Raw genomic sequence first — 14,308 nt, 5'->3', positions numbered from 1 at the left:
CTGTAGCTGAAATGCCGTTCACTAAGAACGACCCTATACGAAAACATATAACCATGAGAAACAATCAATATCAATAAAGATACAAGAGGAAATACATACCCGTCACCACATCAGGAGTCGCTCGCGCCTCCTCTGCTGTCATCTGGAAAGCTCTACTCTTCGCCACTGGCACCTCACCCCGGCCCTGACGCCCGTCTGTAATCCTCAATGTAGCAGGGGCAGGTGCCGCCACCTTCCCTGCTGCTCCCAAACTCGGACACTGGGACTTTTTATGTCCCCTCTGATTGTAATGGAAGCAAATCAGATCAGATGTTGCGGTAGTGGTGGGAGTAGCTGTACAATCTCTGCTCATATGCCCGGTCCGGCCGCACTTGTAGCAACCGGGACTCCCTGCCTTGCACGCCCAATCGTGCAATCTCACACACTTGCCACACCGACTGTGGCTCTGCTGTCCTCTAGATCTGTGATCCGATACCTTGGGCTTTTTCCCTAACTCCCTGTACCAGATGCCGCCTCTGGCTTCCTTTTCTTCCCCATCTCCAAATCTATCTCTCTCTCTCGAGCCCTCGCAATCATATCATCCAGCGTTTTACAGCTGGACCGGCTCACAAACTGGCGGATATCACTCCGCAACATCTCATGATAACGGGCCTTCTTCATTTCCTCATCAGCTGCGTACTGAGGAATGAGAAAAGCCCTCTTCCTGAACTTGGCGGTAATCTCCGCCACTGTCTCTGTAGTCTGGGTAAGATCCTGAAACTTCCTAGCTAACTGCTGCACCTCAATAACCGGTGCAAACTCGGCTCTGAACCTGGTAGTAAAATCAGCCCAGGTCATCGCATCAAGAGCTGCGTCATCTCCGATAACATGCCCGATCTCCTCCCACCAATCTCGTGCCCTGTCCTTCAGAAGACAGGATGCTAGTCTGACCTTGTCCCCCTCGGGACATCTGCTGGTGCGGAACGCATTGGCGACATCCGCCAACCACCTGGTACTCGCAATGGGATCCCGTGCCCCATGGTATTCTGGAGCTCCACAAGCCCGGAACTCCCTGAATGTGAGTGTGTGCGACCCCATCATGGCCGCCACCTCAGCACGGAATGTGCTCAACCTCTCGTCCATCAACTCTAAAATACCCTCCTTGATCGAACCGAAGATCACAGGAGTCTGCTCAAGTATGGTGCGAGTAACCTCTGAAGAGAGGAACTCACTGGTCTGCTCATCTAGATGCTCGGCCCCCGAGCCTGATCCCGATCCCTTGCCGGCTCCTGAACTGCCGGTTGCTGGCCTAGGGCGTAAAACCACCATTCTGAAATCATATCTCGAGGGATCGCTACTACTTACAAGTTCCCTGGTCTCATCCCAGCCTTCCTTGGTTCATGTACGGATCCTCTGCTTTCAATAGTACGGGCCCATACTACCTTCCACATCTATCCATACTTTCCTCAAGAACTGCCTTGCCTCCACCAAGTCACTTTTACTGCTACTGATCTCTGCTACTCTCATCCTAGGCTTGCCCTAGGGAAGTCTCTGACTCCACCCAACCCAATCCTCAGCTGCTGAAGGCCTCCTTGTAATGCCACTTAGCCATCACCTGAATACCATCACATGTGACGAGGCTCAGATAATCCTTCGAGTAAAAGACTCGTCCCTACAACGGTTAGACTCAGACAAGAGTTGCGCAATAGGGCCAAATCCAACACTCTGAGATTATTCAACCCTGATCACATGTGACGTGACGTATTCACCTAATGGCTAACTCCCATCACTCAGAGTCCCACAAAGCACAAAGCAAGCAGCATTCAGACACAGGAAACTACTCAAGCAATTATATCCTCATAACAAGAAACTATACTAGCATATAATGCTAAGCTCATACTATTAGGCATAACCTAAACATGCTATCCTACTACTGTCTACTCAATACTAGCATGCAATTTTCATATAGCTGAAACATATATAGCAGGCACATAAGGCATCCTCCTAGATCCTTAGTCCTATTCTAGCATGATGTTCTACTGAAACTGAAACTGATAATCATAACATAAACTTGTATGGGTAATTTGGGAGTACTTACTTGAGCTCGGTTGATCGCATGCACCACACCCTTTTTCTCTTTTTTAAAAACTCTTTTCTTTTTAAGTTTTCTTTTTCAAAAATTCCTTCGAAAACATTTTTCTTTTGAAAATCTTTTTACCATTTCCTTAGTTTGAGTCCAGTCACACCCGAGAGTGTGCCTGAATCCCTCAAATCAAGGCTCTGATACCAACTTGAAACGTCCCAAAAATACAACCAAAATTTTTTTTTGTTTTAAACATTACTAAAACCCTGAAATCAATCATCAAATAATAAAACCACGAATCGCATGTCTCAAAATGTAAAAGCGAATGTATCAAATCCACTGATGTCAAAACATATCAAAAATATCCGAATAAAACTCCCAGGATAAACTGAAGCTGTGGTGTGTGCCATGCCATCATCCCGAGCTCTTTCCCTTACTAGCGGAAGTAAATGAAACCAAAAACTGAAACTGTAAGCACAAAGCTTAGTGAGCTCCCCCAAACTACCACATACCATACACTAACATATAAAGCAACTACTGGGCCTTGCCCACTGCATGAGACCGAAGTCCGGAAACTGCATCGGACCGAAGTCCGGAACTAACCAGGGCCTTGCCCTCTGCATCGGACCGTAGTCTGGAAACTGCATCGGACCGAAGTCCGGAACTAACCAGGGCCTTGCCCTCTGTATCGGACCGAAGTCCGGAAACTGCATCGGACCGAAGTCCAGAACTAACCAGGGCCTTGCCCTATACATCGGACCGAAGTCCGGAACTGACTGAACATAGCATAACATAATGATAACGACTAGCATAAACACATATACTGCATACTGCATCATACCGAAGTCCAGAACACATAACACAAAGACATGCTTGAATCACAAAGACATCAAGCACACTGAACTACTGCATCGGACTGAAGTCCGGAACTACTGCTAACTAAACAGGCCGGCATTGTGGCCGTAGACCCGTTCCTACTGGAAGGAAACTCACCTCCTAAGGCTGGCTGCTGAAATGCTGCTCGGGAACTATCTGACTGCTGCTCCGGTAACTCTCCGGCTACAATTCCCAAAAGACACTTAATCAGACACTGATAACTAATCTTAGGGTAAAATGACTATTTTACCCCCTGGTCAAAGTCAACAATCCGTTGACCTGACTCGCCGAGTTGGGCCGCGAACTCGTCGAGTCCCTATCTTTCCTTCTACTCCCCTTCCCGACTCTACTCGTCGAGTTTTGCGAAGACTCGACGAGTTCTCCTTCTATAATTACATCAAGTCAACCTTTATATGCCTCGCCGAGTTGTATGAACAACTCGTCGAGTCCTCCTTCATCATATGAACACGTCCAGTCTGTGACTCGCCGAGTTGTATGAACAACTCGGCGAGTCTGTTCTTACGGGTAAGGAGATTGCCTTGGACTCGCCGAGTCAGTGCGTAGACTCGCCGAGTCCCTCTACACTCAGATCCATGTCTTAACTCACTGAGTCTTTACTCCACTCACTAACGGATTCGCTACTACTGAACAGGGAATCTAAGACTCGCGACCCGACTCGCCGAGCCAGAAGAACGACTCGTCGAGTCCTTTGCATGCAGTTTTTATTCAACCGATTCTAATCAGTTTCGGTGCATCCAATTCATAGATCTGGGTTTCTGGGACAATCTGTACACGTAAAGTTGCTAACTTTACGTGTATCTATGATCCAATGAAGCAATAACACTCAAACTTGTCTATAATGGGGGTTACTTGTCTAGAACAACGCCATGGCTGCCAAAAGGTGGCCTTCTTGAGCTCCTGGAACTCAAGAGATGCTAGATCCGAGATATGGCTTGATTACAAAGCTTCATCACTAGGGATTTGGGGTTTTTGAGCTCAAAACCATCAATTTGGGGACAAACTAGATCTAGCAATACAATAACCAAGATGAAAGCTTTATTACCAGAGAGGATGGCCAAAGAGGAGTATAATCTGGATCTACTTCTTCTTCCTTGAGTTCTTCTACCTTCTCCTTCTTCTTCTTGCTCAACAATGCACCAAGATTCCTTCACAAGGGCAAAATCACTCACACACACTTTAAGGAGGCTAGGGTTTCGGGAATAAGTCTCTGAGAGGTGAAGGAGGCTGGTTTGGGGCTATAATGGTGTTTAAATAGGGTACACTCCCTAAAATTAGGGCTTCATCCAGACTGGCGGACTCGCCGAGTTCGGAGTATGGACTCGTCGAGTCGCCCGCTAAAAAAGCGTGCAAATCACGTCTCTACTCGACGAGTCGGGCTACTGACTCATCGAGTACCTCTTAAAAAAGTAAAATACTATATTTAAATTACATACCAGAAATGGGGCGTTATATATATATATATATATATATATATATATATATATATATATATATATATATATATATATATATATATATATATATAAAAGAAATACTTCTATTATTTTTTTTTGGTGTTTTTAGCAAAATAATAATATAATTTTAATTTATTTAAAGTTTTGTACGACAAGTTATGCATTTATACTTTTGATCCTTTAAATAATTTAATATAAATAAAAGTTAAACATTTTTAATATTAAATAAAATTACATAAACATTAATTTAACAACTAAAAAATATAATAACAAAAAAACAAAGATAAAAAACACGTACATTTTTTTATTATTTCTTAATTTCGACTTCTACCGTCATAGCGAATTCACGCTCATCTCCTATGAAGTTACTCAAGTTTTGCATTAAAAGTTTAATGTTACAATCTTTTTCTTTCTTAGACTCGTCTTCGTGAGAGAACTCAAAGTATTTGGTCACATTTGCATTTAGTCTGCAATCTCCAACCTCACTTCTTGTAGGTCATCCTAAGTTGACTCTTTACATTTGCACTTGTGTTTGATTTTTTCCCTTCCTATTATACAGGAAGGTGGTGAAACTTCAACGGTGTCATCATCGTTGAGGCCAATCTGGACATGAGCATTCGACATAGTCTAGTCGAAGTTAGATGATTTTGACCTTTTAGAAGCACACATAGCCGAAGTTAGATGATTTTGATCTTTAAGAACCACCCATATAAATGCTTCAATGTTCTTATGCCACGCCATATTTGGCGAGCTTTTACAATATTCCAAAACTCAATATATTTAAAAGTTGTCTTGTGTTTTTTCGGGACATTTCTAATGCTTTGTTGAAAATCGTAGCATTATTTTCACCACTTGCCCATTATTGTTTCAAGTTGTTAAATAAATCACCAAATATTTGATGGGTTTTATTACATTTTATACACACTAGTTATTGGTAGTGGAAATCATAATCTAAAACCTATGTATACATGCACCCTAAGAAATTAGGTTTTACTATTATAGCAACATACTTTAAAAATAATAGTAGTTTACTAACCTTTTCGTCTTCTTGATTCCTTGCTTGAGATCTAGTAACAACCATTTTGTAGAGGATGAAAAGACCCAAACCAGGAATCCTTCTTTTGCTTCACCCCAAGATACCACAAGAGCAAATAAAAAACCCTAGGAGAGAGGGTATTTTCGAAAATCCTATAGCCCTTGGAAAGGGTTATAATTTTTGTACATATGGAGAATGAAGAAAGTTACACGAAATTTAGGAAACAAAAAGTAACAGGGTTTGATTCTCAACATCCTATTTATAGCCTCCGATTAAATCCTTATGTAATTCAAATACCCAAAGATAATCCTTATATTTTATTCAAAACCTACATTATCCTAATCCCTTAGGATTTTGGTCGCCTACCATATTTTGCAGTGTTCTAGAATATTCTACTTAATTACCAATAAATTAATTCATATTCATCTCATTTAATTAATTAAAACTATTTAGTTAATTACAAAATAATTTCCAATTAATTTATTAATTCATAATAAAATAACAAACTTAATTTCTCCTAATTTCTTTATGCTCAAATGAGTCATGGGGGCAACCCAAAAAGATCATGTTATTATTAAAAATATTACCAATAGTTAATGACCATGGACATACTATCCAACAACATTATTACCTATTTATTCATACCCCCCATTTTGTGTAGATTGAGTTTTTGCTTTGGTAGTATCCTTGATTCATTTCTTTGTGGGAACCTTTAAGAAATTGCCTCCAAAAAGTTGGCTCTTTTGGTTGTTGTAGACCTTTGGATCCTCCGATTTATTGAACCATGCTACGACCAAAACCATTTCTTATATCGAGTCTAAAGCTTTATTGGGGGGGGGGGGGGGTGGGGGGGCTTTTTTGGTTAGGATTTGGGTAGTTGAGTTTCTGGAAACATTCGAAAGGGGTGGAATTTGTTTGTTGTTGGTTGAGTGAACCTAGTTTCCATTGGATACAGACCATAATACAGTCTCATACCGAGATAATTGAGTATGGATGACATATTAATAGGTTGGTAATTTGTGGATGATAAGAGTTATGAAGGGTTTGAATTGTTTCCGATTGGTATTTTTGAGTGTCATAGCATTGATGAAATTATAGACATTATTATGCTCTACATAATTTTGTGTAGAATTTTATCAAGATCTTATTTACTTATATAAAAGATTTGATGTTTACTACCTTATTATTTATAGTCATTCTTTTCATAAAATGTTTCATTCCTTGGTAAACATATATTATAGTCTATAGTAGGGGTGTGCACCAAACCGCACAAACCGCATAAACCGTCCGTACCGCACCACACCGCACCGCATAATGCGGTTTAGAACGTTTGCGGTGCGGTTTGCAGTTTGTTATTTCGTTAAACCGCACTATGCGGTGCGGTTTTCAATTACAAAGTCGCGGTTTAAACTGCACCGCATATATATATATATATATATATATATATATATATATATATATATATATATATATATATATATATATATATATATATATATATAAGTGCATTGTTTCATCAATAGGATTAATAAAATAGTAATAATTGTCTGATTACAAGTTCGTAATAGTTAGAATGTTGGTATGGATAAAAATGGATATGTTAATTAGCCTAAAATTAGTGAATATAGTCATACAATAGGAATTAATTAACAAACATATTACAGAAAGCAACTTGTTTTTGAGTTTTTTGCAAAACATTTCTAGTTTTAGTTTTATATCTCAAAAGATCAAAAGGTTTTTTAGATTTTTCAAAAGTTATAAAATGTGGCAACTCATCAAACCGCAAAACCACACTTAAACCGCACAAACCGCCCGCATCAAACCGCACCACATAACGCGGTTTTGAACTTCTGCGGTGCGGTTTGCGGTTTCAAAAAAACTCAAACCGCATATGTGGTGCGGTTTGCGGTTTTGGACTTAAACTGCACCAAACTGCACCGCGCACACCCCTAGTCTATAGTATCACATTTTGAATATGTACAATCTATCTCAAATTTAGAATACCATCGATCTTCTCTCAAATGTTTTCACTTAATCAAACATATCTCTCAAATAAAACTTGTTAAAATAATTCTTTCAATCTAACATAGTTTACATCTATCTTGACATAGAATTTGAGTTTGATATCCTAATTTCCTCAATATAGGACCATAACCTTGCATAGTGTTCAAGAAGATCGCCACCAATCAAATTTAATGCATGATTTTTTTGGCCCTCTGACATTGTCCAACACTAACTTTAATCCCAACATTTTATTTAACCTCTACTCTAAGTTTTCAAACACTTATTTTCTACTTATGTAATATTTCTTTGGTGTAGTGCTTCCCAATCCATGCATAGTATGCAATTGAACCCATCTTGTAATTTCTAGCATAATTATGGTTATTTGTTTATGTTTTTTCTAAGAATAAGTGTTCATCACTCATCCATGACCCCATACCTTGAAAGTACAATGCCCTTGACAACACTTAATTAAAAGTCTTCTAGTATCATTCTTTTTGAAACATAATTGATAACCACTTGCAACAACATAATTTCAAAACATATGTTTCTACTGTTTAGGTTTTCAAATCTCATATCTAGTACTAGCTTCTAACTGAATGATGGCTATAGACTCATTAAATTTTGAATGATTTGCATTTTTTTTACACTGTCTCCAACTTCATCTAACCCTCATTCGTTATCAACATTATCCGCTTCTTCTCTTTTGGTTTGAGTTCTTCATCAACACAAAGCTTACTTAAAAATGAGTCATTATTTATCTTGTTCAAACAACAAATTTCATCATTTAGTTCACATCACTAGAGAAATTATATGAAAGCAAGTCCTTTTACCCTCACCCTCAATACGCGACTGGTGATTGCATGGACTTTCAACTACTTCTTGGTCGTTATCAAACCATTATTGTAAATCTGAACCAAAATGGTCAAAATATATACATAGAAATTTTGCATTATCTACTATAATTAAACCATGATAAAATTGGCATATCCAACTCCATTCTTAATTAAACATATACCATCTTTCAAACATTTATTAGGCATGCAGTAATAAAGTTTCAGATAATGTTCTTGTGTCAATCTTTCCATAAAACTTACGCATTCATCAAAATCCGTACCAACTAAATCCACGTCTCTCAACTAGTTGATGCATGTCAATATGTCATCATCTTATGAAAAAGGGTACCCAACCAAGACTCCATGCAAGTTAATATCAACAAAGACATTATATAACGAATATGATGTTATTGTTCTTGAGACTAAGAAGGCAATGAATCTAGAGAAAAGCGGATTTTTTTTTGTATACACTTTTGATTCGAATGAGGAGGTTTGTTCTGAGTCTTTATTAATAAATATTAATATTAATAAGGTGACTTTAAATTATTTTCTTTTTACACACATGGCAAACACAAATAAATGCTTACAAGGATGTCATATAGGAGCATCCCGGTTTACCCTTTCAGTTTGGTGAATGACGTTTCTAATAGGTGAAATGCAAGTTGAAACACCAAGACTACCTACAAAAATACGAGGGACTTTTTAAAACCAAAATAGACACATGGTGAAATTAACCTTAATTTTAAGTGTAAACAAATAATCTAGCATGTTCCAAATAATACAAAAATTGAACTTGATTCAAACCGAATAACCCATACGTATATTTCGTATGAGATCGATTGGCCAAGTAATAATATAAGTATATAACAAGAGTATAGACTATAGAGGTCCTGAGTTTCTGGTTGTGTTTTAATATTATAATTCACAAATATTGTTTAGCTTTATTATATTATACACATCATACAATATTTTAATAAAAATTAATATCTTAATCACAAAAATTGATAATAAAAAAGTAGTTGGCTATATAAATATTCACGAATAAGATATCTTCATCTTAAATATTACATATTTACTCCAATTGTCCAAAAAAATATCCAAAGCAATGATTGATTCAAAGTGATGTTTAGTTTTATTATCTTTTTCGTTCATTTTCATGCCAAAACACACACATGTATAATCTAATACCAAATTGCTTTTTTTTAATATATTTATTTTAAAAATGATTAATACTAGATTGTTTATTTGTTGTATCAAAATATTTTCATATACGTACCTTAATAGGTTATTTGATATGGTTTTTATTGGGTTGGATAAAAAGAGTTGGATCTGATTCAATTAAATTCAAACCGTTTAATATCATATTTAGAAGACTTTAATTTTATTCCAACTCCGTATATTTCTTGCTCTCGATCAGCAACTATCAAAGATTCATTAAATTAAATTTTGTCTCCACTCACAAAATAAATAAAAACAATTTCTTTTTCTATTTTGTATTTTGTATTTAATGATCGAAAAAAGAAAGAAATAAATGCAACTGATTTGTCTCATCCAAACCTCCATTTGATGATATATTGCAAAGAAGGATCCACAGATTATTAAACCAATCAAAATCCCATCGCCCTCGTACTCTCTCTGCAATTCATTATTCACTTTCCAAAATGCCCTAATTTTCTCCATTAAAACGATGAAGATGAAGACCCTAAGGGATTAATAAATCCTCAATCTATCCCTTCTTCATTTCTCTTCTTGTTCGAAATTAGGGTTTTAGGGATAGAAAGATAAAAAAAAGGGGGTTTTGTTTTTGATTGCTTCTGTAACTATTTCTCTGACGATCATTGGATGCACGTGGGGTACGCGAAGCAGAAATTTCTTTCGTTTTCTCATCGCAAACATTTATTTGTTTTTCTTTTTATTAATTAATTATTTCTTCAAGGGGTTGGTCCCAATGACTCCATGTTACGACATCTTGATTGTATTTTATTCAAGTTTTATACAAATCAGTAAAAATGTAAGCAAAGCATCAAGATCAGAGTCAATAGTTTGTATCTATCGTCACTGTGTGTTTGTGTGTGTAATAAGTGTGAGTTTTTTTATATATATTCATACCCAACTTCCACTTTAATCATCTTCTTCCTTCTTTTGCCACGCATCCCCCCTTTCTTTTTCTTATTTGTAAGCCCCCCTTTCTCTCTCTCTCCATCTCTCTCTCTCTCTCTCATAAATTATGATCCTAAATTTTTCATTGCAGCTTCAAGAATGTATGATGTCGAGGATAATTTTGTTTAATTTCTTTTGTCTTTCTATACCTAATTGTGATCTGGATTTTTCTATAATGCAGTAGTATGATATTATCTCTCTGTTTTTTACTATAAAATCCATTACTTTTCTTAAATCTTGAACTCTTCATTGTTATTCAAGAAAATTTTCATTACGATTTATATATGACATGATGATCACATTGAATTATGTTTCTTTTGACGAATCAGAAATTAAATTGAAATATGGAATCGAAAAAAGACAGGGGTGAAGTGAGGATTCATGAAAATTTAGATGAACTTAGCACAGATTTGGCTGATTACGTGGCAGAATTATCAGAGGCATCTGTGAAAGAACGTGGCGTTTTCGCCATTGCTTTATCTGGAGGTTCTCTCATTAGCTTAATGAGGTAAAATTACAAATACAATAATAATTAATTATTATTTGACCAATTATTGATATTTTTCTTCATCGAATAATATGATTTTTAAACAGGAATCTATGTGGAGCTCCTTATAACAAAACCGTAGATTGGTCCAAATGGTATATATTTTGGGCCGATGAACGTGTGGTTGCTAAAAATCATGTCGATAGTAACTATAAACTTGCAAAAGAACATCTTTTGTCTAAGGTAATTAATTAATTCTTGTTTTATAATTGGATCTGGTTATCTTTCTTGATTTAATATTCGTTGCATAAAGATTGTAAATATATTCTATAGTTTATCTCTAGAAATATTTCATGATCAAAAGAACACTAATCTTGTTTTTGCCTTATCCATTTCTTGATTTTTAAGATCTTAATTACATTTCCAGTTGTTACCCACATTATCCCTTTGTTTATTTGATATTGTTCTGGGACAAAAGTCCCCCACTTTTATTTTTTAATATTCACTTGAGGCCAACAATTTAAGGGTCTATCCCTTTACAATAGTTACGTATTCGATTTGTAGTTTGTTCAGCTTTTCATATACAATATGTGGACCACCTTGAGTGGTCCACCAATAACTTCCATCATAGTTTTAAGTTGATCAGTTAGTTATTGGGTTTGTGTCTGTGACTGCGTAGTTAACGACACCAACCCAATAAATTAAATCAATGATTTTAAGTTGATTTAAAAGTTTTTGGGCTTGTCAGAGACAAGCTTAGTAACTTATATCATGATTATCATGATTTTAAGTTGATTAGACAGTTACCTATTGTTTCAAACAATAGGTAACTGAAAGTTAACCGGCTAATCTGTAACTTTTGCAGTTACCTATTGTTCCGAGCCATGTACATTCCATCAATGATTCCCTCACTGCGGAAGAAGCTGCGACTGAATACGAGTTTGTGATCAGACAACTTGTGAGGACACGTGTCATCAACGTGTCTGACGTCAGCGACTGCCCAAAGTTTGACCTAATCCTACTTGGCATGGGCCCGGATGGACACGTGGCGTCTTTGTTCCCTAACCATTCGGTTCTTGAAGAAAAAAACGAGTGGGTGACATTCATCACCACTTCACCTAAACCTCCGCCCGAAAGAATCACCTTCACCCTTCCCGTTATCAACTCTGCCGCCAATGTGGTGGTGGTGGTGACAGGTGGCGGAAAGGCAGAAGCTGCCAGGCTGGCGATAGATGATGTGGGACCCGAGTGTGAGGTGTTGCCAGCTAGGATGATTGAACCGGTTGTTGGGAAGCTGGTTTGGTTTTTGGATAACCAAGCTGGTTCAAAGCTTAAGAGCTTTTCTTAATTTTCTAAGTAGAGAGGGTTATGCTCTTAATGTTAGTGGAGGGATTCATACCTGTTTTTGGATAGTTTTTCATTGTTTTTTGGTACCCATGTGGCAAAAACGCGATTTACCCTTTTTTGGGGTTCTTTTCATTTGCAAGAGGTGTTTGACAAATTTACCCTTGGAATTACATCTTTTGGACTCTTTTGTGCATAGTGATGACCTCATTTGCACTTGTTGCATTTCATAGTGTTTTGACAACTTTACCCTTGAATCATTATTAAGCAAAAGAGTACCATTACCTATCTTATATAGTTATATGTCTCCAACAACATGGGACCTCATCCATGATGATAAGTTTTTTTAGTATATATGCAAAACCAATTATCAAGAGTTTGAATGATTATAAGTTTATTATTAATTTCGTTCTTGATTACTAGTGTCAACAAAATTTGATTTGTATGCTAATACTTCATCGTATCTTTTGAATACTATTGTGATATGCACTATGAATAGTTTGACGAATGATATTGCTTGCACTATGGACCCTAATCGATAAGCATTGCACTAAGATTTATTTTAAACTAAGGTTTGCTTAAAAGATTATATTTACGTGAGTATGGACTTTGCAAAAGCACTAATGGCATGAAAGATAATGCACTAGTGATTTCTTTATATGGGAGATTAGCATTAATCACTACGATAACCAAAATAGAAAGATGTTGGAACAAAATGACGTATCTTCTAGAAAATTATATCATAAAAGAACCATTTATTTCGTAAAATGGTCTAGAAATTATCATAAAAGAATCATTTATTTCGTAAAATGGTGTGAAATTATTTTAAGTGATTCATACATAATTTAACAATTTATGTTTTATAGGATTGTACATTACAATATTTCAAAGCATAAATTGTTATATATATATGTAGAAAAGTTGTATACGAAACAACTCTCATTATCTTATAAATGGTCTATATGCTATTTATTTCACAAAATAATATGGCAAAAGTAAGAACATTTTAATAATATGAGTTAATATTTCTTTTTTTTTCTTTGCAGTTTTTTTTCATATTTTTATGAAATATTACTAATTTTGATGTTTTACACCACCGGAAAGATCATGTCTTTTGAGATAAATAATGTTTTTTTATAAACGGCAAACAAATTAAGTGGAAGCTTACTCACAATATTTCAATGAACACCTCAGGTTCGAGCTCTTTTACAGGGCGAACCCAGCCCCCATAAGGATTTCCATGGAAAAATTTCTCACATGTGGCACCACAAGATGTAGTTTAAGGGAATCAAACTCCTAACCTCATGTCCCACTATAAAACCTGATGCATCAACCCAGCTAGGTTGGACATCACTTGCTCGAGATAAATAGTTAAATATTTATGCTTGGTGTCTTGTTATATGATATATATGTGTCCAAATCTCTTCAAAGGTCCCATTTTTCTCCAGTTTTCATCTTCCAGTCGATACACAATGGCATGTTTATCTTTCAATTAAACAGAAAATAAAAAAAACTTCATAAATGGTCCCTGTGGTATCTTGAAATCTAAAATTTAATCATAAGTTCAAAAAACCTCATAGATGTTCCATATGGTTTCAAAACTGTTAACAAACAACCCCTTATCCGCATAAAAAGACTTATATGCCCTTTCTATTTCTTTTTAGAAATAATTTTACCTAATCCTATTTAAAAAAAATAGAAAAACAAAATATATAATTCATTAGGCCCACTTTTCTTTCTTTCTCTCTGTCTCTCTCGTTATCTATACTCTTATTCTTCTTCTTTACCTGATCGATCATCTTTATCCTCAGAAAAGCACACACACTCAAATTTGTACCTGGTATTACCCATTAATGCAAGAATATGAAGTTTATAAACCCCAATTTCAGACTTTAGATAACATCAACCATGTAATAAGTAATATGTACTAAGATTTGGTTCGAAATGGTAGAATCGAGCTTCCAAACATGGAAATCTGGAAACAAATTGTGGAGTGTGTTTCAAAACGTGACTTGAAAAAGGTTCTAATGG

General features: G+C 36.2%; 1 protein-coding gene across 4 annotated transcripts; it reads left to right on the top strand.

Moving 5' to 3' along the window:
* The first annotated feature begins 9,893 nt into the window (after positions 1–9,893).
* Positions 9,894–12,473, top strand: PGL1 (6-phosphogluconolactonase 1). 4 transcript variants are annotated; one of them, XM_079068445.1, is made up of 4 exons: positions 9,894–10,139; positions 10,776–10,954; positions 11,041–11,176; positions 11,799–12,473. In XM_079068445.1, the coding sequence occupies exons 2-4, from the start codon at positions 10,791–10,793 to the stop codon at positions 12,279–12,281; spliced, it is 783 nt and encodes a 260-aa protein (XP_078924571.1). In that variant the 5' UTR covers positions 9,894–10,139; positions 10,776–10,790; the 3' UTR covers positions 12,282–12,473. The 4 variants fall into 4 exon arrangements, with proteins under 4 accessions (XP_078924571.1, XP_078924572.1, XP_078924573.1 ...); XM_079068446.1 differs by lacking the exon at positions 9,894–10,139 and adding an exon at positions 10,286–10,461; XM_079068447.1 differs by lacking the exon at positions 9,894–10,139 and adding an exon at positions 10,449–10,547.
* Positions 12,474–14,308: the final 1,835 nt, after the last annotated feature.

This window comes from Lactuca virosa, chromosome 8 (assembly GCF_052849685.1).
Source record: "Lactuca virosa cultivar CGN04683 chromosome 8, Lactuca_virosa_CGN04683_v6, whole genome shotgun sequence".
In the NCBI taxonomy this organism is placed as follows: domain Eukaryota; kingdom Viridiplantae; phylum Streptophyta; class Magnoliopsida; order Asterales; family Asteraceae; genus Lactuca; species Lactuca virosa.
Note: the sequence above shows the minus strand (reverse complement) of the source record. Positions and strands in the feature narration are given on the sequence as shown.

Excerpts from the sequence above, each read along its gene's own strand:
- PGL1 (XM_079068445.1), top strand. The coding sequence starts at position 10,791 with ATGGAATCGAAAAAAGACAGGGGTGAAGTGAGGATTCATGAAAATTTA. Across the intron at positions 10,955-11,040 it reads TCTCTCATTAGCTTAATGAG|GAATCTATGTGGAGCTCCTT; the intron begins GTAAAATTACAA and ends ATTTTTAAACAG. Across the intron at positions 11,177-11,798 it reads AAGAACATCTTTTGTCTAAG|TTACCTATTGTTCCGAGCCA; the intron begins GTAATTAATTAA and ends TAACTTTTGCAG.